We start from the raw sequence: 27564 nt of genomic DNA, 5'->3' as shown, positions 1-27564 counted from the left end.
TGAGGAAAATCATCTAGAGTCACTTGGCCAGACCAGTGGCCTCCTTCAATAAACGTTACAAGTCAGCTCTGCTGATCTCCGGGTCTCCAACATGAGATGTATGATTTGCTTTATCGGTGGTGTGTGTTCTATACAAACCAGGCAGTTTGCCGTAATAGACTTTTTGACAGCATCTGCAATTGTTTTTAAATAGGGATGAATTAGTGTTTTGTGAGGTCGTTCTGGTAATGCTTACAAAACTTTGTACTTCAAGAAATGACTTGACAACCGTGGACCTTTTCATACCAACAATTTTCACACTAAAGTTAACTTTCCTCAATTTGAAAAAAAAAAATGAATTAATCAATTAGCTATTACATAATTTAATGTATGAGGAACACAGCTTTTAACCTGGCATTGTTACACTTAAACTACATCGTGGCGTCCATCTTGGGAGCTTTTCAGCATGTTTCAGACGATGTGCAGCGGCGGTATTAAAGGGTAGTTCATGAGCTAGTTTTTGTCTACTGAAACAAAGGTTAAGTTTTAACCTGGCTTGTGTGTCTTTAAGTACATTACAGACACAAACACTACATGACATTGTGTACAAATAAAAGTAAAAATAAATGTTTTTCAGGTTTCTAATTAAAGCCTCATCGTTTCAATATGTAAATTTTACTTCAAAAAAAAAAAAAAGGTTTTGCATAATCCTCGGTAAATTTTGAGGTACTTACTCGAAACACCAGTGCGGTTCGTGAGTGTGACTGGACTTCCGTTACCAATGAGATTACTCGATGTAACGACAATCCTGTAAGTAGAATATGCTTTAAGCCCAACGAAAGTGATAGTAGTGTTCGAAGTGGTCGATGACGATGAACCACCAGAATGAGTCTGACATTGCTCCAGATTGGTGAGTTCATAGGTCACCGTATAGTCAATAGCAGGACAAGGATCACCACTAGGGGCTCTCCATGACACTCTCAGTGTATCAGAACCAACGGCGACGGCGGTCAAACCGGTAGCCGCACCTGGAGCAGTGATACCTGCACGAGGAGCTGTGTGAGTAAGATGTTGTATTAAGTAAAGTGATAGTTCAAGTCTTGTAATAATATATTATGTGTTTTTTTCTGAGTTTATCCGTTAATTTAAATTAGGGCATCCATTCTTCAAATTCCATCCAATAAAACAAAACCCCTTACGAAAAGTCTGCCTTTGCATTGGTTTAGAGCGCGTCACATGATGTGCTTGGTTTAACTAGAAACCCGGCAGCCGTGTGGTAGTCGTTTGCCATGTAATAGTCAAAAGACAAATTAACGCTCCTGGGATCACCTCAGGGGTCGTAGTTTTAACCATAGCACTCGAAGCAGTCAATATTTGTTTAATAAAGACATATGAGTATGCCTTGGCGACTAGTGAAAATGTACTACTCGAATAGTCCCTTTTTTGTTTAATGACCTAGATGCATTGTGGCATAATGGTTCACCAAGCAGGAAGTCACAAATGGTAGTTGCGACATGACTAATAATATCATTCCAAAAGTCACGACTTAAAACTAGTTGTACTAGTCGCCCTAGCTTACAATCCGTATAGGGCGAGGCCCATTACTGCATTGGTGTGTGCGCCTAAATGCAGCCCGGGCTATAATGTAGCCCGACCTATGTTCCCCACAAACTTGTACCAATGTCGCTGACCTAATTGTCGCCACAAATGTCATATGCAGGCTAACCATAGTGAGAACAAGTCTTGGTATTCGATAACAATTTGCTTCTTAAAGGAAGTTTTTTCTAGAAGGCTTAAACACAATAGTAACATTGATTTTTGTGACCAAACCTGTTTCACATGTCACCGAAGCGTCTTCTGAATGGGAGCAGTCTTCGATACCCCACCCCCTAAAGGCACAATCTTGCAATCTATCCTCATTTTCACCGCAGTTGACGTCATCCATGAGTGTTTGGCCTGTTCCCGCTCCGAAGTGTGCACTCTTCCACGCACTAGTTGCTTCAACATAGCCAAGTTGTCTGCAAACAACGTTTGCGTCTGTGATGTTCCAGAAGTCGTCACAAACAGTCCCCCATTGACCATCATGAAAGACTTCAACCCTTCCTTCAAATGAGGCGCTTCCACCAACGAGACGCACTATGTTTACAGATAAAGGATTCAACAATTAGCTAAGTTTATTTAAGGAACACGTTGCCTTGGATCGGTCGAGTTGATCTATGAAAAGCGTTTGTAAACGTTTGTTATGAAATGCATATGGTTATAAAGCTGTTTTAAAAGTAGAATATAATGATCCACACAAGTATCACTCAAAATTGCACGGTTTTCATTTTACGTCGCGAACTAACACGGTCGGCCATTTATGGGAGTCAAAGTTTTGACTCCCATAAATGGCCGACCGTGTTTGTCGACGAGGTAAAACGAAAAACCCGCAATTTCGAGGCATGTTTGTGTAGATCATTGTATTCTACTTTTACAATATCTTTCTAACCATATCGATTTTATAACAAACGGTTACAGGACGCTTTTCAAAGACCAACTCGACCGATCCAAGGCAACGTGTTCCTATAATGTATGGCATGTTGCTATTCATGGCACGTTAAGCTCTCAATGTGTAGTTTTGACGAACTAAACCCTAATGTCGTCCCAACAGATGCAGCCCAAAACTTGTGCCTTAAAAATCGCCTGACCTTATGCTTGTAGAGGGAAGAGTGAAATCATATAGGCTATATTTGCATGTGCAGGCTAACCATAAGATGGGGACCGCTTGGCAAGTGACATGTGACCTTACAAAACATTTTGATGGTGCTCTATATGTGCTTCATCATAGAAAGTTTTTCTACAAGGACATGCAAAGAAATAGTAGGACTGGAATGCACTCAAAGTGTTAACGCATCAATGGGCAGATCAAATGAAACTGTTCACAGATATCAATCCATAATTGACTTGGGGTCCCAGTTCAAACCGGAAGTTTAAGCGAACGATATAAAACCTTAAGGCATGGCTGAACCATAAGGTCATGCAGAAACTCAATTCATGGAACAACAAAACGAACCCCTCGGTTTTGTGAATTTCAACCTGTTGTTTTATTCTCCTTCATTCTGTTTCTTAGAACCCAGTGGACCATTCATTGTATTTCATTTTTACAATGGCATATTAATCCAAACGTCCCTGAAATCAGAGACGTCATGCACCAAAAGAAAATCTTTTGTAGAGGATAATGGACACAAAATTGCGGGTCGAGGTCAGGCACTAGCTATAGCTTATAAGGTACTCAAACCTACGCAGCGCAGTCAAAGTTTGACGTCCACTTGATTTTACAAGTTCTGTGTAGAAAAAACAGGTAGGCTATTTTTGTTTTGATCCATGATAAGTCCTTCTTGTTGTTTCTGGATTATGTAGTATTTTGTTTTTGTATTGCATTTTGGGGTCTTGGTTGGCAAATTGGCAATCAATATAGACAAGCGACCCTCAAATTATTGCAGCAGGTGGTGGTGTTTGACCAGCGTTTGTGTGTGTGTGTTTTTCGTGTGTTTTTGTTTGTGTTTAATGAAACACTTGATAATGGAAATTGATTTTCTCTTCAGTTAAAGGACCCTTCGTTGTTTGCAGCTGTTCTCATCCCTGGTTGATGATTGTTTTGAAAGACATGGCTGTATTCTGTTCAGTAATCTTCGTCACAATTCTCTTTACAACTGTGACTTGTTGCCGCCCGACGCTTCCCGAACCCGATACCCATTTGTAAGTCTCATAAACTTTACTATTTAAAACTAAATGTTTAGGATCAACTTAAAAGTCACTTGTAGGACAACAAATCAGCATAGTATACACAAATTGTCATTAAACTTACACAGTTTAAAGGTGTAGAAAGCTTCTCTTAAAATATTCCTTGCTGAAGTGCTATAGTTTTTGAGAAGTGGGTCAAACAATGTCATGCAAATAATTTTCGTCTCAGTGATCATGAGACAAAAATTAGTTTAGCAAGTAAAAATGTATTTTCATTACATTGCTTTATTCATTCCTTATAACCTGCAGCATTTCCGCAACTAATATTTTAAGGTGCGCTTTCTACTATGATTAACTTCATACGGTGTAAATGTTATGTAAATCTGCTGAGATTGTGTTTGGTGTTGCAAAAAATACCCAAACCATTTATGTTTGTTAATATATGTGTTTTGGTCGTAATCTTGAAGTTTTCCGCGCTGCAGTTATGCTTAAATGTCATGAGAAAAACTAGCCGTTTTCAAATTTTGAACTGTTTTTTTTTTTTTACATTTTGTATTGCTTTATTTTGATCTTTTCTATTATTATTTATATGTCCCTTCAGGGCCACCATACACCTGAGATATGCCTTTGACCTTTTTAACAGAACTCGGGGAGTACCGAGTATACAGTGCTATGCCAAAATTAATACTGATATGCTGGTAGTCTTTGTTTTACTAGTATTGTTCGTAGATCAAGTGTCGTTACTAAAGAGCACCAAAATAATAATAGGGGCAGGACGAAAACACTGAAAGCACGATAATAAAAAAATAATAAAATAATAAATAAGGCGCTCGAAATAATTTATTTGTCACCATCTTAAATGTTTGTTAAAAATCATTCGATGCTTTCAGAATCATTTCGGTCGAAACTATAGTTTCATCCATGGGCGTCAATCAGGGGTGGGACAGGGGGACATGTCCCCCCCCCCCCACCTTTTGGAGAGTGGGGGACACAGTATCAAATGTCCCCCCCCCCCACCTTTTTGACCACCTTTATCATGAAGCCCAAGTTTTGCCCTGTATAAGACGAAACCCGGTGTCCCTATATGGGCATTAATCCTGTTGGCAAAGGATGACACCATTTTTTGAAGGGTGGGGGACACTATACCAAATGTTCCCCCTCAAAATTGGCCCTAGATTGCATCACAGAGCATCTAAAATGCAAAATTTCCCCGGGCCTTAATCGGGCCCGCACCTCGCGACGTAAAGGCTTCCCACACGCATGGTCCATCGTTGACGGATTTGCACCTCCCCCCTGAAATAGTGGAATGAACGTGAACCCCCACCCCATTTCCGAAGGGTGGGGGACACAGTATCAACTGTTCCCCGTGTCTTTTGACCACCTTTATCATAAAACTCATGTTTTGCACTGTGGAACTGTGGAGCACTGGAACACAATATTCCCATTGTTCTGTTTCGTTTGCCATTTGGCCGCTAAATGGCCTAAAGATTGCACCACAGAGCATCTAAAAATGCAAAATTTTCCCGGGCCCTTAAGCGGGCCCGGACCCATGCCGTAAAGGTTTCGCACTCATGTGCTCACTCTTCGACAGATTTTCCCCTTAAAACTTGGTTCATAGATCCAAACTGGAAGATGCTGTTAACTCAAAAGGTTCTACTGCTGCTCACATTTTACAAATGTTCTGTGCCATTCTGTATACCTCTTATTGGCCTTAGATTGCACCTCAGAGCATCTAGAATGCAAAATTTTCCCGAGCCCTTAGGCCCGGACCCAAGGCCGTAAAAGGCTTCGCGTTCCGCTTTATAGCAGGCTCCATCTTTAACACCCACCAGGGATGAACTGCCGTCTGAGCATTATAATGCCGAAACAAAATGGATATTACGAAGCTATACAGTGAGTTGTTTTTTAGGTACAATAACCATGATAGCAAAAATAGGTGCATCATAGCTTGAAATAGGCATTAAATCTGAGAGGGGGAACATCACCCCTCAGACTCCATAGATTGCACCAGAGAGCATCTACGGACAAAAAAAAATCCCGGGGCCCTAAAGCGGGCCCCGGACCCCACGCCGTAAATGTTATGTCCCCCCCCCCCCCCCCCCACCTGTCAAGACGGATTGACGCCCCTGATCTGGTTTCATCTTCTCTTGAAACAGGGCGAGAGCTTGAAATAAGTGCAAGTCGTGTTCTAATAATCATATCGCTTAAAATTAATATTTGCCACGGCTCGAGAAAAGAAATTACTGTAAAAGCTTGAACAGAATTATTGCAAAATTTGGTCATGCTCTCAAAATTATTTTGCTTTAAATACTTTCAAAGTCAAAGAATTCAAATTCTGTCTAAAGTTATTACTTTCTTTTCACCACATGTTCCTTTAGGTACTTATTATAGCCCCATTGTCCGAGGTATGACATTGACATGAACTGAACGATTTGCATGTGTCCGATTTGCTTTTGTAGCTTTCGAACCAGTTAGGCTATGCTCCGCGATTGGTGGCATGCCCCTTCTACTTTTTTCCTGTCCTATTTCCTGGAACTTCCTGCAGCCAATTTCACAAAAAGTTAGGATCAATCCTATCTCGAGTTAGGACGAGTAACCCGTCCTAACTTAGGATGAGTTCAATGCGTCCTACATATTTTGATACAGAACTGAACCCGTCCTTAAGTCCTAAGATTAATCCTAAGTTAGGAAAAGTTTGGTGAAATCGACGGCTGGTCACTTAAGTTGATATAACTACCTTCAACAAAGTACGTGAGAGAAAAACCACGGATCTTGCTCCCCCCCCCCCCAATAAACGTTCTGGGAAACCCCTGTCTTTTTTCTATTAATTCGTTTATGTTTCCCGTTCCAGCTGCTGCCAGGGCAAGTCGATAGATGCTGACCTCTTCTTTGGCAATGGAACGCATTCATCGAATCGTTTTGTTGCCATGAAGTGTGTACTTTACAAAGATTCAAATTGTTTGGTGTGCGAGAATATAGTGTAAGTCAAAGTAACTATCCATTTGTATTTTATTGCATGTATTTATTAGGTGTTCGGGGCAACGGCCAGGAACACCTCTTATTTTTGTTCGGTTTTTCATTGTTATATTTGTTTACCTATTGATTCATTTGTGTTTTCTTTCTTTTGATGTGAAGTCATACGACTCCATTAATAAAGTTTATTCAAACTTCATAAAGTTCACCACAAAAAGCCACATTGGACAATCAATCAATCTATACAATGATAGTTGCATAAACAATGTAAATATTTAATCAAAGGCTATATTAACAATTAAAGCATAAACAATGTAAATATTTAATCAAAGGCTATATTAACAATTAAAGACTCTGGACACTATTGGTAAATGTCAATGACCAGTCTTCTCACTTGCTGTATCTCAACATATGCATAAAATAACCTACATGTGAAAATTTGAGCTCAATCGGTCGTCGAAGTTGCGAGATGATAATGAAAGAAAAAATACCCTTGATACACGAAGCTGCTTTCATATACTTGATTTCGAGACCTCAAATTCTAAATCTGAGGTTTTGAAATCAAACTCTCGAAAACTACATTACTTTAGAGGGAGCCGTTTCTCACAACGTTTTATACTATCAACCGCTCCCTATTACTCGTTTCCAAGTATGGTTTTATTCTAATAAATATTTTGAGTAATATTATTACCAATAGTGTCCACTGCCTTTAACCGAGTGCTCAGTTTTACATGATTGACAAATAATATGTTGACCGTAATAGAGTGGTATTTTTTTTTTCTCAATTTGAGAGTGAACAAGTTTTAATCGTGTGCAAAAAAAACCATTGTGAACGGAACATATCACATAGTTTGCTAGAAAAACAGTTGATGGCCGGCAGTGTAAGCACATTATGTTATCCACCTTGAACATAAACTGACAAACCTGTAGATGTTTGGGATCGATCCATCATGAGAAAATAGTCAAAAACCGATTACAGATTTTTCATGACATCGATGCAAATAAGGAATAAAACGCTCACTGAGCCATGAATTGAACACCAAACTTGAAATTATATTATCTTTTTTTCTCATCAAATATGACATTTCATACAAAAATACCCAAAGGGATATTTATACACTATCATCATCATTAGACATGTAAGTTTTTTCTTACCAATTCTGTAACGTTCCTTTAAAGACAATGGACACTATTGGTAATTGTCAAAGACCAGTCTTCTCACTTGGTGTTTCTCAACAAATGCATAAAATAACAAACCTGACTCAAATGGTCGTCGAACTTGCGAGAGAATAATGAAAGAAAAACAACCTTGTCGCACAAGTTGAAGTTTGGTGCTTTCAGATGCCTTGATTTCGAGACCTCAGCTGTGAGGTCTTGAATGCAAATCAAATAGTTTGGTGCATGAGAAATTACTTCTTTCTCAAAACCTATACTTCAGAGGGAGACGTTTCTCACAATGTCTTATACTTTACCAAAAGCTCTCCATTGCTCGTTCCCAAGTTTTATGCTAACAATTATTTTGAGTAATTACCAATTGTGTCCAGTGCCTTTTTAACCGTTTACGGAAGGTTAAAGGGAAGGTTCATGTTTGGTAATTGTCAAAGACCAGTCTTCTCGCTTTGTGTATCCCAACATAAGCATAAAATATCAGGCCTGTGAAAATTTGAGCTCAATTGTCAAGGAACAGTCTTTTCGCTTTCCCAACATAAGCATAAAATAGTTGTGAGATAATGATGAGAGAAAAAAACACTCTTGTTGGACAATTTGTAAGGTTTCTGATAAGAATAAAAGACTTATAGCTAGAAGTATTTTAATATTTTAGCGAGAAATTACCTCTTTTTCAAAATCTATGCTATTTCAGAAAGAGCCATTTCCAACAATGTTTTATACTTTCAACAGCTCTCCAATGCTGGTTACAAAGTCAGTGTTTAAGTTAATATTTAATTTGAGTAATTACCAAACGTGTACCTTTCCTTTATGAACCGTTCATGGTGATGATAGCTTTTACCCTAATTCATTTCTCTTCCTCCAGGCAAGGGTTAGACTCGTCGTGCTGTATTCGATATGTTGATGAAGGCATACCAATAAATGAGTATGTGATCTGCGAAGGAGACTCTACTGGTAAGGATATTTACCCGTTAGCGCCAACTGCAGATCAACCAGACGCCAATGGAGAGTAAGTATACAATTCGCAAAACATTGCATCAGCAAAAGTCCCCCCAGGGTTTGTTTCAAAGAAGACAAATGCGACCCCCCCCCCCCCCCCCCATTCACCAATAAGTACAACATCAGCAATAACATCGGAGTTATTGTTCATTGTCTTAGATACTGGAGAATTAATTCACCCGATTCTGTCAGCAAAAAGGGTGTCGTTGTGGACTATGGCTATTCCAGCTTGATGTCTGTTATCGACAGTGGATGGATGTTCTACCACCAGGAAGGTTTGCCGTGTACAGGGCTTCTTTACGTTGTATAAACCTTTATCATTATTATTTAAGCTATAACTGGTCTTCTCATAATATACCATTCATAAATACCTCAGACAGTTTCGCTATTCCTATTGGTGGAGAGCGCGTCACGTGGGTGTGTGTAAACCTTTGTTTATGACCAGTAAAAAGGTGTTGAAACATGGGCGTGACACGCGAGCTTGCAGTGATCTGATTAGTCTGGTCCCCTGACCAAAGATTCCTTGACGTCTCTTGTAAAAAATCTTAGGTCAGGTATCACCCATGGTTAAAAATAGAGCATGACGAAACTTGTCAGGGTCGGGGGTCATCTCCAGGGAAACCATGTCTGCACAAGTTGCGATAACGTAACCCTCCTCTCGACGGCCGCTAGGCCGGAGGGTTGCGAGATTATTTTGATCGGCAATTAATGACAATCTGGTTCAACACGTATAATGTCTAATGAACACTCAAGTCAAAACACTTTTGAAAATGATGTTTTTGGGAAAGAAAAGGGACAAAAACTTACCAGATCCCGGAGCGATTTCCCAGGTTTATATATTTTGAACTTGTCGCATCGCTTTGCAAACGCTTTATTTAGGCACAACGCCTGCATTGGCTTTAAATAGCAATAGCTGCCATAAATAATCCTGAATCTACGGCCGACAGGGCTGACATTATGATTCCATACCGAACATCAACGATACTGTCCGAATGTTGACGACAACACATTCGGAACATTTTGGATAACTTCGAAAAAGGAGGAATTCCTCCTTTTTGGTCACGTGATTTTGGGTGATACCGGACCCTAATTTCGACAGAGTCTAGTCGGAGATTTTTGGGTCACGACACCAGACTATGATCTTATAAGACAGTTTCTTCATTCCCATTGGCCGAGAGCAAAGGCTGAAACAGTTGTGCCACATCATGCGATACGCGCGACGCGCACAACAATCCCTTATAAGGAGTTGTTTACCCGAGCGCCTTACCATTTCATAGCTGGAGGGGTGTTGTGTTGAAAGAAATCACTGAACCATTTTAATTTTTGCATCTATTTTACTTTTTGACCAAAGTGTGTTGATAATGTTTTACCGTAAAGGTATTTATGAATGGGTTCGTCGAGGTAAACTATCAAGAACCAGGCCTCGTTGGGTTTAAACCACTAGTTGAAAACCGATTCAACACACTTTGATTCCCTTAGTTCAGTTCAGTACAAAATTTACTTCCAATTCCTCAATCAATATAAATACAATGTAGGCAAAGCGATACACAACATGCAGGAAATTGGCTGGGGTCAACAACCAAGCACGGCTTGTGTAAGGGACGGCCCATACAAAGAACAGAAAGATCCTATGCTAGACCTTGTTACACGTCCTAGAGGGTGTCAATCAACATTTTGTTTTGTTTATTTGCAACTTCCATTTATATTCACATCCTTGTACTTGGTTCTTTGTAATTTTCTTTTGGTTGCTTTGAATAAATAAAAAAAAATACACAATATCGGGAGTGGTTTGGTTACAAAGGGCGGGACAAAACTCTTTCGTGAGTAAAATTGGCCGGTGACTTTTTTTTTTTCTTCTAAAAAGTGTTTGTCAATATTACCAAAAAGAGATGAACCAAATTTACAAAAACCCTTTAATTGAGCAAACAAATAAGGTTACATTATTCATTGCATTACCTGGACAAAATACTTTTCAGAAAGTTCTGAAAAGAAGAAGGACGTTACAACCAAACAAGTCATATGCCAGAGGGGCGCAGCACACACAAAAATAAACTCACAAACCAATTCTAATTGGTCTCTGGCAGCCTCTTGAAAACCAATCAGATATATTTGCAGACCAAAAAAAACGTAAGACTTCCTAAACATTGTTAGTAGGTCAGCAATTTAGTTTTTGGGACTTAATTACTCTAGAAAAAAATCAACGAAAATTTGCTTTTTTTTCATGAGGCATTCCTCCCAAATGAAATAGTACCTTTAGAGGCACTGTACACATTTCGTAATTACTCAAAATGTATAGAAAAATAAAACCTTATTTAGTAACGAGCAACGGAGAGCTGTTGATAATATAAAACATAGTGAGAAACGGCCCCGCTGAAGTAACGTAGCTTTTGAAAAGGAGGTAATTTCTCACTAAAATAATAAAAGACTTCTGGCCAGAAGTCTTTTATTCCTATCTGAAAGCGCACTATTTTCATACAACAAGGGTGTTTTTTCTTTCATAATTTTCTTGCAACTTCAATGGCCAAAGTTTCACAGGATTGTTATTTTATGCATTTTATGTTGGAATTCTACTGGCATGGTCTTTGACAATTACCAAACGTGTTCGAAAAGTTATCGAATCTCCTTGAGTTATTCCTACATTTCAGAGTTTGAATTTGGTTATTGCTTCTTCAAGAAAAAATGCTCAAATAAAAATTAAACTGGAATAAAAAATAAGCCTTGCTTTTTAATAGCTGATGTCAGTTCTTTGCAGATTAAAGATGTTATTATTAAAGTGTTTAATGTGTACGCTGTACTATCGAGACCACAGTCATTTGTCCTTTTTTGTTTGCATATATCCAACAGTAACTTAAATACATTTTACTGTCGGGCGGGCGGGTGAAAGGGTCTGTCCACAAATTTACATTAAACCAAAAGAAAACACAGTTTGGAGATAATGATTGCATAGAGCTTCCCTTAAAATATTACTTGCTGGGGTGCTGTAGTCTTTGAGAAATGGGTAAAACAATATCACGAAAATATAAGTTTGAGTGTAAATACCAAGATCAAAGTGAGTTGTCACTGACAGGCACTTGTAACTGAGAGAACTCGTTTTGGCACCGTGTCAGTAAACAAATTCAAATTTAAAAACATGTATTATTATTTTTGTGATATCGTCCCTGTGCTAATAATCATTAAGAACCTACATAACATTTTATAACTTGAAATTTACTTGGAATGGGGAAAATGTCACTGATAACATCAACAAATTATATTATGTAAAAACACCGATTTTACAAAATGTATACAACTTTTTTATAAAAGTGCCTTTCCGGTACAGGGACGGTATTAGGTAGATTATGCATACCTTGACATGTTCCCTCCGTGGTGCTTGAGCTCCGAACCCAAATACGATCTAGAATAAAGGGAGATAACTCATTCTGTAAACAAATTGCCGTGACCATCAATAACAAAAAAGTATGTTTAGAAGGGACACGTTGTCTTGATCGGGCGAGTTGGTCTATGATTAGCGCTTGAAACCGTTTGATACCAAATGTAATATTATGGTTATGTTTTAAAAGTAGAACATAATGATCAACACAAAATATGCCTCGTAAATTGCTTGGTTTTCTTTTTACTTTGTGAACTACATGGTCTAAAAAAAAAAAATTAGCATCTGTGTGCCGTGTTATAGTTCACGACGTAGGCCTACACGGAAAAACGTATCATTTGGCGCATCAAAGCTACCCAACCAGAGCTATCTCTTAGAAAAAAACATATCTATATGTACAATAATTGAGTTCTTATAATTGGTATATAAACGGATAATAACAGTATTTAGTATAAAGACCTGAGGTCGAGTCAAGCAAGACCATAGACTGCTGACCTAGCCTGAACAACTGAGGTCAAACTTTTTTGAACCAGTCTATTGTTTTAATCCTATAATGGCCTAAGTACACATGAAAACTACATCTGCAAATCTAATTTCAAAATATTACCGCATGATCCACGCGGAAATAAAAATCCCTGTCCCTAATAGGAATACGCTTCTATCTTTTTTACAAGACGCATCACTTCGAAGTGAATTGCTTCTTAAAGCGCTTAAAGGCAGTGGACACTATTGGTAATTACTCAAAATAATTATTAGCACAAAACCTTTCTTGGTGACGAGTAATGGGGAGAGGTTGATGGTATAAAACATTGTGAGAAACTGCTCCCTCTGTAGTGCCATAGTTTTCGAGAAAGAAGTAATTTTCCACGAATTTGATTTTGAGACCTCAGATTTAGAACTTAGGTCTCGAAATCAACCATCTAAACGCACACAACTTCTTGTGACAAGGGCGTTTTTTTTTCTTTCATTATTATCTCGCAAGTTCGTTGACCGATTAAGCTCAAATTTTCACAGGTTTGTTATTTTATGCATATGTTGAGATACACCAAGTGTGAAGACTAGTCTTTGACAATTACCAATAGTGTCCACCGTCTTTAATTGAACCATTCTTGTATTTAGCGCATATCACAATCACAGGGAAGTCTTGCTTTTTTGAGACGAAAACAAAATAGGAATAAAAGTGAATATAGAGAAGTGAAGCAATTACAAAATCAAAATTTCTATCCAAATAGGACACGACTGTTTTTCTTTCGCTTCTTAATCTTGTTTTCACAGGTTTATTATTTTATGCATATGTTGAGATACACCAAGTGTGAAGACTGGTCCTTGACAATTACCAAAAGTGTCCACTACCTTTAAACTACCAAAAGCTATTGTGTGCATCTAACCAATAATGCTTTTATTGGCATTATTTTTATATCTACGTATATCTTCCCTGTAAAAGTGAATTGAGTATAAGTCAGTATACATACCTCCGATTAAACCAAGACATACCACGAGAAACTTGGAAATCACAAGTAAATGGCCCGCCATTCTGCCACCTAACTGTAAAACTACCGCTATTCCAAATAATTGAGTTTTTATAACTATGCGGGATTGTACTTTCGAATACGGAAGTTCTTGCAAGAAAAATAGCCTAATTTGATTATTCTTGATTCAAAATTGTTTATATTTCTTTCTTGTTTTTTTCCCCATTACCAGTATTGGAAAAATAAAGTGGTTTCCTCTTGGAACGGTTTGACGATCGGAACGATAACAACTGTACAAGAAATTAAATTTAGAATTTGTTGGTTTTCGCTTTTTATGCAATCAGGTTCTCGTATTGATTTTTCAATTATGTGTTCCTTCTATGTATCGAGAATGTTTTAGTAAGTAAAGCCGCAAGGGTGTTTGACTGTTTTATGTGTGAACAAACATCTGTAAATGAAATTAAACTAGGTTATATGGTTTGTAATACATGCAAGACATGGTTTAAAAGAATTCCTGCAATCTTTGACTCAAACAGCCGTCGACAACTAAACATTAATGAGTGTGCACGTCGTCATCACGTGCGTTTATTGTTATGTCTTAATTTGTATTTTTGGTGAGTTTTTTTCTCGTCCCTATTGCAAATGTTCACTATAAGTTGCAATGACATAAACGTCTGTCTCATTAAATTTAAACTTAATTATCGCACAGGTTGGGCCTACAAGTAACAGTTTCTTACAAAAAAAAACACAGTACACACATTAAATGAACACGTTGCCTTGGATCGGACGAGTTGGTCTATGAAAAACGTTTGAAACCGTTTGTTATAAAATGCATATGGGTAGAAAGATGTTGTAAAAGTACAATATGATGATCCACACAAGTATCACTCAAAATTGCACGGTTTTCATTTTACGTCGCGAACTAACACCGTCGGCCATTTATGGGAGTCAAATTTTTGACTCCCATAAATGGCCTACCGTGTTTGTCGACGAGGTAAAAGGAAAACCACGCAATTTCGAGGCATGTTTGCGTGGATCATTGTATTCTACTTTTACAACATCTCTCTAACCATACCGATTTTATAATAAACGGTTACAGAACGCGTTTCAAAGACCAACTCGACCGATCCAAGGCAACGTGTTCCTTTAAATTTCAGTACCCGAGCCTTCTATAGAATGGTGTTCCACTGGTCTCAGCAAAGATGCATTTATAAAATCAAATATTCGCGCATCTGGGCTGCTCTGTTTTATCAATACGCAAACAATAGTTCTTGCATGTTTCCAGCATGTTCCTACATTTCTAAAAGTACCTACAAAAGTCAAACCTCTTTTTTTGAACTAGCAAATAAGATGGCGGCCAGTGACCGACGAAATCATTGGATATATACACGCACGAGACAGTGGCCAACTGTAAAAAATATTCCCATATAAATGTACACATGCCAAGTAGTGCACCCCGACCCCCCCCCCCCCTTCCCCCTCCGGATTTTATTGACCTGGTTTTCGGTTAGGTCTGACTCTCTTTGGGTCAGTTTGACTCGGAACCAGTGTCAATGTGACACAGCGTACGAGTCAAAAGTTTAGATTTAGAGAACACATTTATGGGGGCCACGTGGCCGTGGGTACAGACTCCGGGCAAAAATGACCTGCAAAGGCTCAGGCTCGCTCAGCCTAGAAGTTCGGGTCAAAATCTGACGTCGAAGGACGATTCGGCGATAAAGTATTGAAACGGCTGAAAACACTTGTTAGGATTACACCAGTTTTTCTGACTTTTCTCAAAGGGCAAAACCATTCGAAAAGCAGACTTTTATATAAGTAGGAATAAAAACCATGCCTACAAGGCACGATAGGCCTGTTAATACTAAAACAAGGTGTACGACGTCAATCACACATTGTAAGTTAAGAATGAGTGTTAGGGAGCCTGCAAGTATGATGAGTCAATCTGGGGAAGGGCCTAAGAAAAGTACCTTTAAAAGGGACGAACAAATACTATTCTTGTCAGGGAAAACATCTAAAGTAATTGCTGGTACTGGGAAATATGTTATCCCTGTACGGTGCCGTACCCATGGAATGCTGGTGCTATCGCAACTTTGTAAGTTTCAACATCTCTTCAGTTTTTATTACCAGGGGGTTGGGCAACAGATCCTGATGTTCCAATCATTTTCATTTAGTCATAACTGTCATTCATCTTTTTTAACTTTGTATTAAGACCAACGATATCTCCGTGGTACCGTTTCTTTGAATTGGTGTGTTTTTATGTGAGAGAAAAAGGCCAAAGGATTTTCCCATGCAGGGAAGTTTAATTGAATTGTAATGTATTATTGTTATGTATTTATTTTATTTTATTGTGTTGTTTTGTATTGCATTGTATTTTATTGTTTTACTGTATTGTACTGCATTGGTTATGTTATATTGTATTGTATTGTATTCAATTCAGTTCAATTCAAAAATGGTTTATTAAAACATGTCTCGCAGTTAAAAACTGAATTGCACATGTCAACATCATAATATGTTTTAAAAACAAAATTATTGTAATGAATTGTGTTGTATTGTATTGTTTACTTTTAAAAGTTGATTCTGTTGTAACATTTATTAATGCAGGTGCATCTGCTGTAGTTTCCTGTTAATAGTTATAATCGGCACTCTATACCATATTACTGCCCACAAAAACATCCAATATACCATGTCGCTAACCATGGAAGTAATCAAGGAAGCAGTGCAAAAACAACAAGTTGAGGCGAGTATATTAGAGGGAGAAGACAGGGTACCAGTCACCTCGGCACCTTGCCAACTCGGCACCATCATAAACTCGGCACCTTGAAAACTATGCACCCCCAAACTCGGCACCTCGACAATTTTGGTGCCGAGTGGGTGCTGAGTTTACGAGGTGCCGAGATTGCTGGGTGCCGAGTTTGCAACTTGCCGACATAACCAGACAGTGATTGTCAGTTATTTTTTAAGCACGTCAGCCAATGCAATTATTGCACAGTAAATACATAGCATTAAACCAAATCTAATCTAATCTTATCTATTATAATCTACACAGCTTCATAAATAACAAAGTTAATAATAATTGAGTATCTCACCTTTTGGACATGGTGAAACTAATATTCCATATTGAATCCTTTCGGCCTATGTCGACTGCTGTGACACTCAAACCCAATCTTCTTTAACATTTTTGACCCTAGCTCAACGTACGAAATACCTCAAGCCCGCCTGACCACAAGGCCTTTTGTTACGCCGCTGTAGTGTTGTCTATGTTCACAACCCGTACCCAAGTTTACTATGGGTGTGTTCGATTCGATTCCCTCTGTCGACCCCGTGGTGCTCACTCGGGTGAGCCCCTGACAAGAGCTAATCGAACGATCACACACCCTCTCGTGGTGACGGCATGCACCTCGGGCCAGCCCCCAAGTGACCCACTCCACAAGCAGAGCACTTGTGGATGACCCGGGTGAGCCCCTGGAATGACGTCAAAAGCTATTCGAACGCACCGGGGGCAGACTAGGATCGACCCACGGAAGCTAATCGAACGCACCCTATGGTTGAAAAGAGAACGATCGGACTTGTGCAAAAACAGTACAGCTTTGTAAGGCTACTATTATGCAATACCTTCTCAGGTGGATAAAGTTCGTAAAAGGCTCGCCTCTCACCAATGTTGCCCTGGTTCGATTCCCGAGGCTAGACTTGATAACAAGTCGTTAGTCTACCAGCTATTACAAGCGACATGCATGATCAGAACACACACACTACCACTCATTTTGCGACACTTTACAGTCACAGTGCGATTATACAACATTGTGCAACGGTCGTATCTATAGAGTGACTCAAACACATTTGAAATTTGAGGATGTGTGCACGTCCCCGCAGCTGGGGGCGATATAAATAAGATCGCCCCCAACAATCAACGACTTGAATTCAAGAATAATATGCGGAAGGAGTTGTGCATTTGGTTTTCTCTTTTGTCTCATGATTTGTTACTTAAAGGTTTCCGGTTTTGTTCTCCCTCCTGAAAAATCAAACAGATTCCATTTCTGTAGTATCTAAAAGCACATAACTTGGGCGACAAAGGTGTTTTCGTTCTATTATTCTCTCGCAACTTCGACGACCAATTGAGCTAAATTTTCACGGGTTTGTTATTTATACATGTAAAGGTGTCCATGCCTTAAAGTTCTATCCCCAGACACGCCTGATCTACATGGCATATTACCCATTGCTTAAGGGCTTGTAATCTTTAGTTTTCCTCTTTAAATGCAGTGGACACTGTTGGTAGTTACTCAAAATAATTAACTTGGTAACGAGTAATGGGGATAATATAAAACATTGCGAGAAACGTCTCCCTCTGAAGTAATGTAGTTTTCGAGAAAGAAGAGTAATTTTCAAAGAATTGATTTCGAGACCTCAGATTTAGAATTTGAGGTCTCGATATCAACATCTGAAAGCACACAACTTCGTGTGTCAAGGTTTTCATTATTTTTTCATCATTATCTCGCAACTTCGACGACCGATTGAGCTCAAATTTTCACACTTTATTATTGTATGCATATTGTTGAGACACACCAAGTGAGAAGACTGGTCTTTGACAATTATTATCAATAGTGTCCAGTGCCTTTAATTATCCTCTTATTTTGTTTACTTTGCATGTCATATTACAGAACGTTTATGAGTCCGCTCTGACCACTGATGACGCTGAGGAGGTTAAAGGAGTCGATGTGGTCAAAAGCAAGGATCAGTCTGAACCAGAACTTCAGAATGGAAAGGGCGCCACCAATGGACATGCTATGCACGTTGAGATGGTTGAAAGCAACGAACACTTCATTGTTGATATAGATGCAGCCAGAAAAAGGTTGAAGAAATTAGGTAAAATGCGTGTTTTTACATCACAGAGAGAGAGATTAAAAGGATACGTGATGAACATTGAACATTATATTACAAGGGCTCGGCAACAGACAGATAAAATTAAGAAATTGTTAAAGAGGCTTTCCTCCTGCAGTTTAGTAAAATAGGCCAGAAAGCAAGAATTAACACATTTCATTGACCAAAGTATGTTTTTAAGGCACTATACAAAATTAATTTATCAACATAATTGTTAGCATAAAAACAGTGGTAATGGAGAGCTGTTGATTGGGTCAAACATTGTGAACAAAACGGACCCCTGAGACAGAGGTAATTTCTCATTCCAACATTACAAAACTTCAGGCCCAAAGCCTCTTATTTAAGGTATCTTGAATCTAGTGCAACAAGGGTGTTTGTTTTCTTTCGTTATTCTCTTGCAACTGCGATGACAAATCGAGTCAAAATTTTCACAGCTTTGTTATTGTGTTGTAGGTACACCAAGTGAGAAGTGAGAATAACAGTCTTTGACATTAAATCACCAAACATATCCAGCCGTGGATTTCACAAAAAGTTAAAAAGTAGGCTTAGCTCGAGTAAGGACGAGTTACTCGTGCTAACTTAGGACGTGCCATACGTTTTTAATATTATCTCCTAGGACTAGTAGGACTAGTCCTAACTCTTTGTGATATAGACCCAGTGCCTTTAACGTGCTCAAAACGAACATCAGTCATACTTTTTCTTTCAGGGTTTATCGACACACTCCTGATGGGTTTCTCGTCCATCAACAACGGCTCTGAGATCTTGAATACTAAACAGACTGCGGGAAGTCTAGCTTGTCTGAATGGTATTCGCGTCTTCAGTATGTTCTGGATTATTCTAGGACACTCCATCCAGTACCAATATGGATTAATAGGTAAGTCATCCTTTAAAGGCAGTGGACACTATTGGTAAATACTCAAAAACGTAGCCAAAAAACTGACTTGGTTACAAGTAATGGAGAGCTGTTGATAGTATAAAACATTGTGAGAAACGGCTCCCTCTGAAGTAACGTAATTTTCGAGAAAGAAGTAATTTTCCACGAATTTGATTTCGAGACCTCAGAATTAGAATTTGAGGTCTCAAAATCAAGCACCTGAAAGCACACGACTTCGTGTATAAACAAGGGTGTTTTTTTTCTTTCATTATTATCTCGCAATTTCGACGACCAATTGAGCTCAAACTTTCACAGGTTGGTTATTTTATGCATATGTTGAGATACATTATGTGAGAAGACTGGTCTGTGACAATCACCATCAGTGTCCAGTGTAATATCAATGGCACATTGTTTCAAATAACAAAATAATACGTGCTTCTTATACATAGCGCACGACTGGCGCTGTAATATACACTATTTTGTGCAAGATGTGAAGCTGCGTTTCAATTAAGGAGCCGCTTTTCCGAAATATGGAAATAATATTTATAATAAACTAAAACAAGGTTGTTTCGATATCTCTTTACCACAGATGACGTAAGGTACACAGTCGATGTGATAATGCCATCGTTTGCGTTTTCATTCATGTTGAATTCTACGGTCTCTGTTGACAGTTTCTTCATGCTAAGGTAATTATTTCGTATTTTGTAATGTGTTTTTTAGGAATTAGTAAAACAACTCCACGAAAAACATTTTCGTCACGGTGTGAGCCAAAATTTGTTACAGCGGATTTACCCGAATCCCCCGTAAACATGCATCTGTTGATGTTCACTTGTTGTTGTTAAAAAAACATGAAAACTAATGAAGCTGAAACTTCTACATACATCTTCATGCACAGTAAGTTGGGATTCATAACTTGCGCTACACTTCGTATCTTAATGTTTTTCTGTAGTTTTAAAAATAATATATATTATAATTGTCTTATGCTCTGTAATTTTAAACGCAATTCAGCCTCTGGATGCCAAGTTTGAATATATATATATTTTTTTTTTTTATAAACAAATCAGTAATAATAATAATCTGTATTAATTCATTCCTAGAAGTATATAGGGGTATCTGCGCATTTTCTGTTGCGGCCCTGGTGATATGGAACAGTCTTCCCAATACATCATCAAACGATCACCCACAATACAAATTTAATAAGTCGTCACTCAAATCTCACCTGTTTACGAGAGCGCAGTGTAACGGCACCATGGGCAATGATCGATTGAAAGTGGGGCCAGCCAAATTGTTACGACTGATTGAATGAACGATTGATTCAAAACAAGCACTCTATTCATTAAAAAACTATACAGAATTTACATAAACATAGTAATGTAAAAAGTTATGTAAATGTACCTGTTACAAATAACAAGTCGGTAGCTGGGATTGAAAAAAAAACCATCAGAATTACTACTTAAGCAAATAAGGATGAGGAAAAAAATTCCAGAGTCCATTCAATGTCATTATCAGTGATCTGGTAACACGATCCAAATTCTTGATGACAAGGGGAACATTGTTCTGGAGCTGGTAGTAGTGGTACTCTAAATTGATTGATCGATTGGTTGATCAATTGATTGATTGATTGACTGATTGATTGATTGATACAAAACCCCCTTTTATTGAATTTTGTTTGCATCAACAGTGGACTGCTTCTGACTTACCTAACACTGAAACACATGAAGAAAGTTAATGGAAAGGTGAACTGGTTCATCTTCTACTTCCATCGGCTTTGGCGAATCACCCCCACGTACATGATAACATTGGCCATATGGGCATCTCTGGCCATACATATGGGTGAGGGAGCGACCAAAGTGTCCTTCTTTGAGAGAGAGGCGGATCTTTGCAGGGAGCAATGGTGGACAAATCTGCTGTACATCAACAACCTGTACCCATTCCCCGGTAATTTAGGTGCCCAGGTAAGAACAATGGCCGTGGAAACAACACTGTGGACGATCAGGGACTAATTTGATTTTGTTTAAAAACACTGGCTGAATGCCACTTAAGGGGCCGTTGCCACCTACTCCTGGGGTTTGAACAGGGTTCTCATGTGGGCTTGGTTACCCCCCCCCCCCCCCCTTTACAGTCAATGAGGATGTAGGCTTGGTTATCATCCATCAAAAGCCCGGCTGGTAGAGCAGAAAGCACTACCTCCACAACTTTATGAAGTAACCATCGTTAAGTGTCTTGCTTACTTGTTATAAATGTCACGACCGGGACTCGAACCCTGCTGATCAAACACCAGAGCTTGAATCCGGTAGCCCATGACATGCCAATTGATAAAGCATGTATAAGCACACAGGCACAGTAGTATTGCTAAACAAGTTGCCAGCCAAAACTACAAATAGTTTTTAACTAGATGGAACTTTGCATTGGGGATAAGGCACTGCTCTGGAACTGCAAAGGTCTCGAAAACTACAGTACTTCAGAAGGAGCCGTTTCTCACAATGTATATATATTTTGTTTTACTATCAACAGCTCTCCATATCTAGTTAAAGGTTTTATGCAAGTAATATTTTACCAAAAGTGTCCAGTGCCTTAAATGCAGTGGACACTATTGGTAATTGTCAAAGACTAGCCTTCACAGTTGGTGTATCTCAACATATGCATAAAATAACTAACCTGTGAAAATTTGAGCTCAATCGGTCATCGAAGTTGCGAGATATTAATGAAGGAGAAAAAACACCCTTGTCACACGAAGTTGTATGCGTGTAGATGGTGATTTAAAGACCTCAAGTTCTAAATCTGAGGTCTCGAAATCAAACTCGTGGAAAATTACTTCTTTCTCGGAAACTACGTCACTTCAGAGGGAGCCGTTTCTCACAATGTTTTATACCATCAACCTCTCCCCATTACTCGTCACCAAGAAAGGTTTTAAGCTAATAATTATCGAGCAATTACCAATAGTGTCCACTGCCTTTAAATAAACCACTTTTTTTTTTAAACACTTATACTTATTTTTTTATTTTTGATAACAGTGTATGGGCTGATCCTGGTACTTGGCTAATGACATGCAGTTCTTTATCATTAGTCCACCAATATTGTATATGTTGTATAAGTAAGTATACAGTGGCAGTCCCTACGATAATACAACGCTAACCCCACTCCTACATGTACCATCCAGCACCCTATCGTTTCAAGTTCATGCCAAACTCCTTTCAGGCGTAACTTCTCGCAGAAAATTATCATATTGTTTCCTTTTTTCCTTTTAGATAAAGCAGGAAAGTATGCTGGTTTATTATGTGCTTCACTGGGGTTTTGTTTTGTTTTTAAATGATAAATCGCTGTCAACTTTTGTTTTGATCTGAGCTGGGGGCTTTGGGCTCCTCTTAGCCGTATAACCTTTGCTGCCTACCTTCTCCATCCGATGTTAATTTTTGTCATCTATCTGACAGCACACACTTTTTATCACGTCACCTACATGCAATGGGTAAGTACTATGCCGTTGTTGATTTTGTTCGTACCCTTTGCTCGGCCCAAGCGTCCAGGTCTGTCCAGGACCGCTGGAATGGGCTACAACTTCGCTCGGCCCTAGCGGCCTGCCAGATCCAGGACCGCTGGGATGGGCTAATCGCTTGCACAGATTCTTGTTCAGGAAGAACGTCATGCGTACAGTGCATATGTAAAATGTGGTGCTGTGTGAGTGAGATGCATGATGGGTTGCGCATTATAAACCAATGACAGTGCATGATACGTTTGCCCATCCCAGCGCCTTTGGTTAAAGCAAGGCGCTGGGGACGAGCGAAGGCTACAACTTGGTCAGATTTATTGCCCAGGTAGTAGGCCTACGTCATGCGTGCTGTGTATTTCTATGGCGCTATGTGATGAGTGTGGTGCATGATGGGGCTGAGCATTTTCTGGACAGACCAATTAGCGTGAACTGTTGAAGTAATAAACATATGAACTGTTGAAGTAATAAACGTATGAAGAAAAAGAGAAGGAATACCTCTACCATAATCACATATTAAGTGTGTGACTTGGAATCTAACCCATGTTTAGACATGACAATCTGGAACGGGCAGACGTTTCAAAGAAACTGCCTAAAGAAAAGCGTTCGGTTAAGAGTAAACCGCCTACAGATGTTGTGACTGGTCAGGTTTGAATGTTGTTGCTTTTTTCTTCTCACAATGTTCTTTTCAGGCCCTGACCTTCATTTCTAATACTGTGGTGTCCTACTTTGCTGCCTTCCTGCTCTCGCTGTTTGTGGAGGGACCGGTCATGAGCATCGAGAAAGTTTTGCTCGGTGGTTTAAAGAAATAATGAGAAAGCAAAACAACGAGTGATTCTTCTAGCTGAAAAGTTACCCGAAAAACATTATTTGACTCTTTTTCTCCACTTTGCTATAATTTGGTTTTTTTTGTACCTTACTATCATTTCCAATAATTTATGACAACAGGCATTGCAGTTATTGCGCGTGTTAGAACATAATGTTCCTGACGATGACTAGAGCAAGCTAGTCGAAACGTTGAGACCAATTTCAGAACTGACTCCGCGGCAGTACAGTTAATTACGATCCTATAAGCTAAAGTAGTAGTCCAGTCTAATTTCTATACCATCCGCCCTGGTAATAGTTAAAAAGCAGGACAGTTCTTTTCAGAACTGAGAAGTCTCCCGAACCTCCAATTATCTACTCCACGGCAGTAGAATAAAGCAAAACAGTTCCCTAAGAACAACTCTACCTGGCAAGCAGATACACACATGGTGTTAACGCAAACCATTATACATTGATACCTCACCATGCAATGCCTCAAATCCTATAAACATAATGTGGATGAACTAATTTACTGTGTAAGAGACCCATGGTTTTCTAATTATGGGTTCCAAATTTGACATGTGAAAGTTCTGAGTGTGCACAACATAACAAGGACAATGGATTTACCTAGGAATTGAGTCTGCTGCCACCAAGCGTCCTTAATCGTATGCAAATCTATTTGCTCCTCACTGTTTGTGGAGGGACGTGATATCGAGATAGCTTGCTCGGTGGTTGCAAAGAATACATTTTGTCATGACAGAATCATGTAAAGTTTGTCATATTGATTACTAGTTTTTTTTCCAACATACAAAGAATAAGTGATACCAGTTACATTATGTTATACTAATCACGAAATTTAAAGACACAAGGATAATTGTGTGAGGATTGCGGTCTCCATAAGCATCAGCTTGTCGAGTTGAGAGACCCAAATTAATACAATAACAAAAACCAATACAACAATATAATTACATTATTAAAACTAAATTACAACTTATATATTAGTATAGCTAGTTTAAAGGGAAGGTACAGGTTTATCTGTCAAAGACTAGTATTCTCTCTTGGTGTATCCCAACATAAGCATAAAATAACAAGCCTGCAAGAAGTCTTTTATTATTTTTCACTTAGTTACCTGTTCATGTTTGTTGTGTTGTCATTTAGCCTTCGAGAAGGACTCTGCTAGGGTCGAAACGTCAGGCCATTAACTATTTTTTTGCATTTATACTCTTGGTCCATTTGGTTGGTAAGTTGTTTGCAACAGCTGATACTATTTTCTCATCTTTTATGATTTTAGTGAGAAATTACCTCTTTCTCAAAATCTATGCTACTTCAGAGGGAGCCGTTTCTCACAATGTTTTATACTATCAACAGCTCTCGAATGCTCATTACCAAGTCAGTTTTTAAGTTTATATTTGTTTTGGGTAAATACCAAACGTGTACCTTCCCTTTAAAGTAAATTAGAGGTTGGAATAAACGTAAGCCTGTCCATACATATTTGCAGATCAAGAGGTTTTTTAATTTCCGCATGAATACAAATAAACTCAACATTTTTCTCAAAGAGGTATCAAAGGATATATACAGCTCGGCTCTTCTCTTTATGTTTGACACATTTCTCTTATCTAGTGTGGTACGAGCATAATTGACGATGAAAGTAGTGAAGCCAATTATTTATTTTTGAAAATTGTCCGTATTCATGACTAGAGATCGACCCGTGGCGTTTCGAGGAGGCCAAACTAGATTTGGAGAAAACAAATGGTCATCCTCGTAAGCTCTCAAAATAACCTATACAGACAGACCTGAGTGCTTAATAAAAGGGGTAAAGTACTTAAAAGTAAATCAAAATCAGCCATTTTGAGATATTGAGGACACATAACACAGAAAGGTTTAGGTACATTTTGTGTGGACACATGAACGAAACAGTGAAATCCCATATAGTGACCACCAAACTTCAACAACAGGGAGGTTTAGCTGCACGTGAATACGCGAGCAAAAACGTGAACGCGAACGACAGAAAATTGTGTTGTTTCTAGGTGACGTCACTTCCTTGGGCTTATTTCACGATCACGTTTGACGTCTGCACTGACGTACCTGACGTGAGAAATTGTAACCTCATGTATGGTTATAACGTACAATTTTTTGTTGACTTTAAACTAAAGATATTTGTGATACTTGAAAATGATTCTATTCGCCGAGAGTTGTGATATGAATGCTCGCGGACGTTTATCAAAGTTGTTAGAGAGGTTTAGCTGCATTTTACGCGAGCAAAAACGTGAACGTGGGAACGTTTTGTTGTACACTTCTCACGTTTTAAGAATACGTGAAGTTACCCATTTTTCACGTCAGGTACGTACGCTTTGCTCGCGAAACGTGCAGCTAAAACATTACGACTACCCCTGTGCATGTTTGTTCTTCGTTAGACTTGTGGACAGGTCGTTATGTCTGTCGCGGTGATAGTGTTCCGATTCTTTTCCGAGTCTCCCCGCGATATTCTCACTAGACTACTGGCCCCGCGCGACTTCTGCTAGCCCCCCCCCCCCCCACTACGGTCCCATTTAATGGTGAGTAGTAGTCTCAGCAACCAGCAGTTCGCGCGAGAGCGGTGAGTCTCGTCAGAGCAGTAATCATTGTCGGAAACGTGAATCATTACGACACCGCCACAACTCGACTACCTCACCGCGACAGATCATTAACGACTTGTGCACAAGTCTAGTTTTTGGTAGGAGGGAGAATACAGTTCAAAAGGTATTGGAAACAATTCAATTGATATGGGTATTAATTGTGTGCACCACCACCCCCCCCCCCCCCCCATGTACCTACGCTGCTGTTAATGACAATTCACTATGAAATTCTGTCCAGGCCATTCCCACTAAAAATATCGTGGGAGGTAATACAATATGATACATCCCCGCCGTACCTTCTGTGTCAAGAGGTATTGGAAACAATTCAATTGATATGGGTATTATTTATTTATTTTATTTGAAATCTTTAGACATACACAATAGTTGCAAGTTGTACAGGGGCTGTCAAGGCTAAAACAAAAGTATAAAACTGTCATCAAAAGATGTGTAAAACCAGACCCCTGCCAACGATAAAAATATAATTATACAATATAAAAAGGTGATTGCACTTAAACATTTAAGAATCACACAATGGAAATCATTAAAACACAAGCAAAATCAGACAATTGAAAACAAAAAACTACACCCGCAGCGATAAGAGGAAGGGACAACAATTGAAAATAATAAAAAACATAGAAAAAACATATTAATTGTGTGCACCCCCCATGTAGCTACGCTGCTGTTAATGACAATGCAGTATGAAATTCTGTCTAGGCCATTCCCACTAAAAATATCGTGGGAGGTAATACAATATGATACATCCCCGCCGTACCTTCTGTGCAGATGCAACACTGCGACCATTGTCAGTTGACCTTGGATGATAAAATAAGCGGGTAGACCAACCGTTAAAAAGTAGAAAAATGGCGTGGCCGGGTAAATACTACAGTCTTCCCAGATTGATTCTGTTCTTCGTGACGACGATGGCAATTACAGATTTACTGTTTTTTGTGTTTGGTCAAACAATTTGGGAAAGTAGCGTAGATGATGAACTTGGGAACGAGCTAAGGATCGGTGAGTTTGTTTGTTTGTTTGTTTGGTTTGTTTCATTTGCACAACTTGAAATAAATAACGTACAAATGGAGGTAGCATCCGGGGGAGGTATAGCCCTCCTGTAATAGAGGACATATACTCTGTCTGTAACTGTTTCTTGTTTTTTTTTTTTTTTTTTTTTTTTTTGAAGTAATAAACCTTTGATACTAAGAGTCAGTTCAGGTAATTGACATAAATTGTGT

General features: G+C 38.9%; 2 protein-coding genes and 1 long non-coding RNA gene across 3 annotated transcripts in view; 2 read left to right on the top strand and 1 right to left on the bottom strand.

Moving 5' to 3' along the window:
• LOC139946269 (receptor-type tyrosine-protein phosphatase F-like) overlaps positions 1 to 14300 on the bottom strand; it is a 34049-nt gene extending 19749 nt beyond the window's left edge. Inside the window, exons 1-4 of the mRNA XM_071943890.1 lie at positions 13684 to 14300; positions 12188 to 12235; positions 1810 to 2115; positions 714 to 1034 (exon numbers count right to left, since the gene is read on the bottom strand). Coding sequence (XP_071799991.1) covers positions 714 to 1034; positions 1810 to 2115; positions 12188 to 12235; positions 13684 to 13744 — 736 coding nt within the window. The 5' untranslated portion in view covers positions 13745 to 14300. The remainder of the gene's footprint in view (positions 1 to 713; positions 1035 to 1809; positions 2116 to 12187; positions 12236 to 13683) is intronic.
• Positions 2567 to 6668, top strand: LOC139945896 (uncharacterized). Its single transcript, XR_011787188.1, has 3 exons — positions 2567 to 3319; positions 3564 to 3717; positions 6554 to 6668. It is a non-coding gene; the product is annotated as an uncharacterized lncRNA (long non-coding RNA).
• Positions 14301 to 16230: 1930 nt separating the features above from the next.
• On the top strand, positions 16231 to 23727 carry LOC139946268 (uncharacterized). Its single transcript, XM_071943888.1, has 8 exons — positions 16231 to 16417; positions 18336 to 18540; positions 19262 to 19429; positions 20019 to 20115; positions 21111 to 21384; positions 22483 to 22523; positions 22775 to 22895; positions 23606 to 23727. Exons 1-8 carry the CDS (start codon positions 16364 to 16366, stop codon positions 23723 to 23725), a joined length of 1080 nt encoding a protein of 359 aa, XP_071799989.1. The 5' UTR covers positions 16231 to 16363; the 3' UTR covers positions 23726 to 23727.
• Positions 23728 to 27564: the final 3837 nt, after the last annotated feature.

This window comes from Asterias amurensis, chromosome 13, assembly GCF_032118995.1.
Source record: "Asterias amurensis chromosome 13, ASM3211899v1".
NCBI classification, from domain to species: domain Eukaryota; kingdom Metazoa; phylum Echinodermata; class Asteroidea; order Forcipulatida; family Asteriidae; genus Asterias; species Asterias amurensis.
Note: the sequence above shows the minus strand (reverse complement) of the source record. Positions and strands in the feature narration are given on the sequence as shown.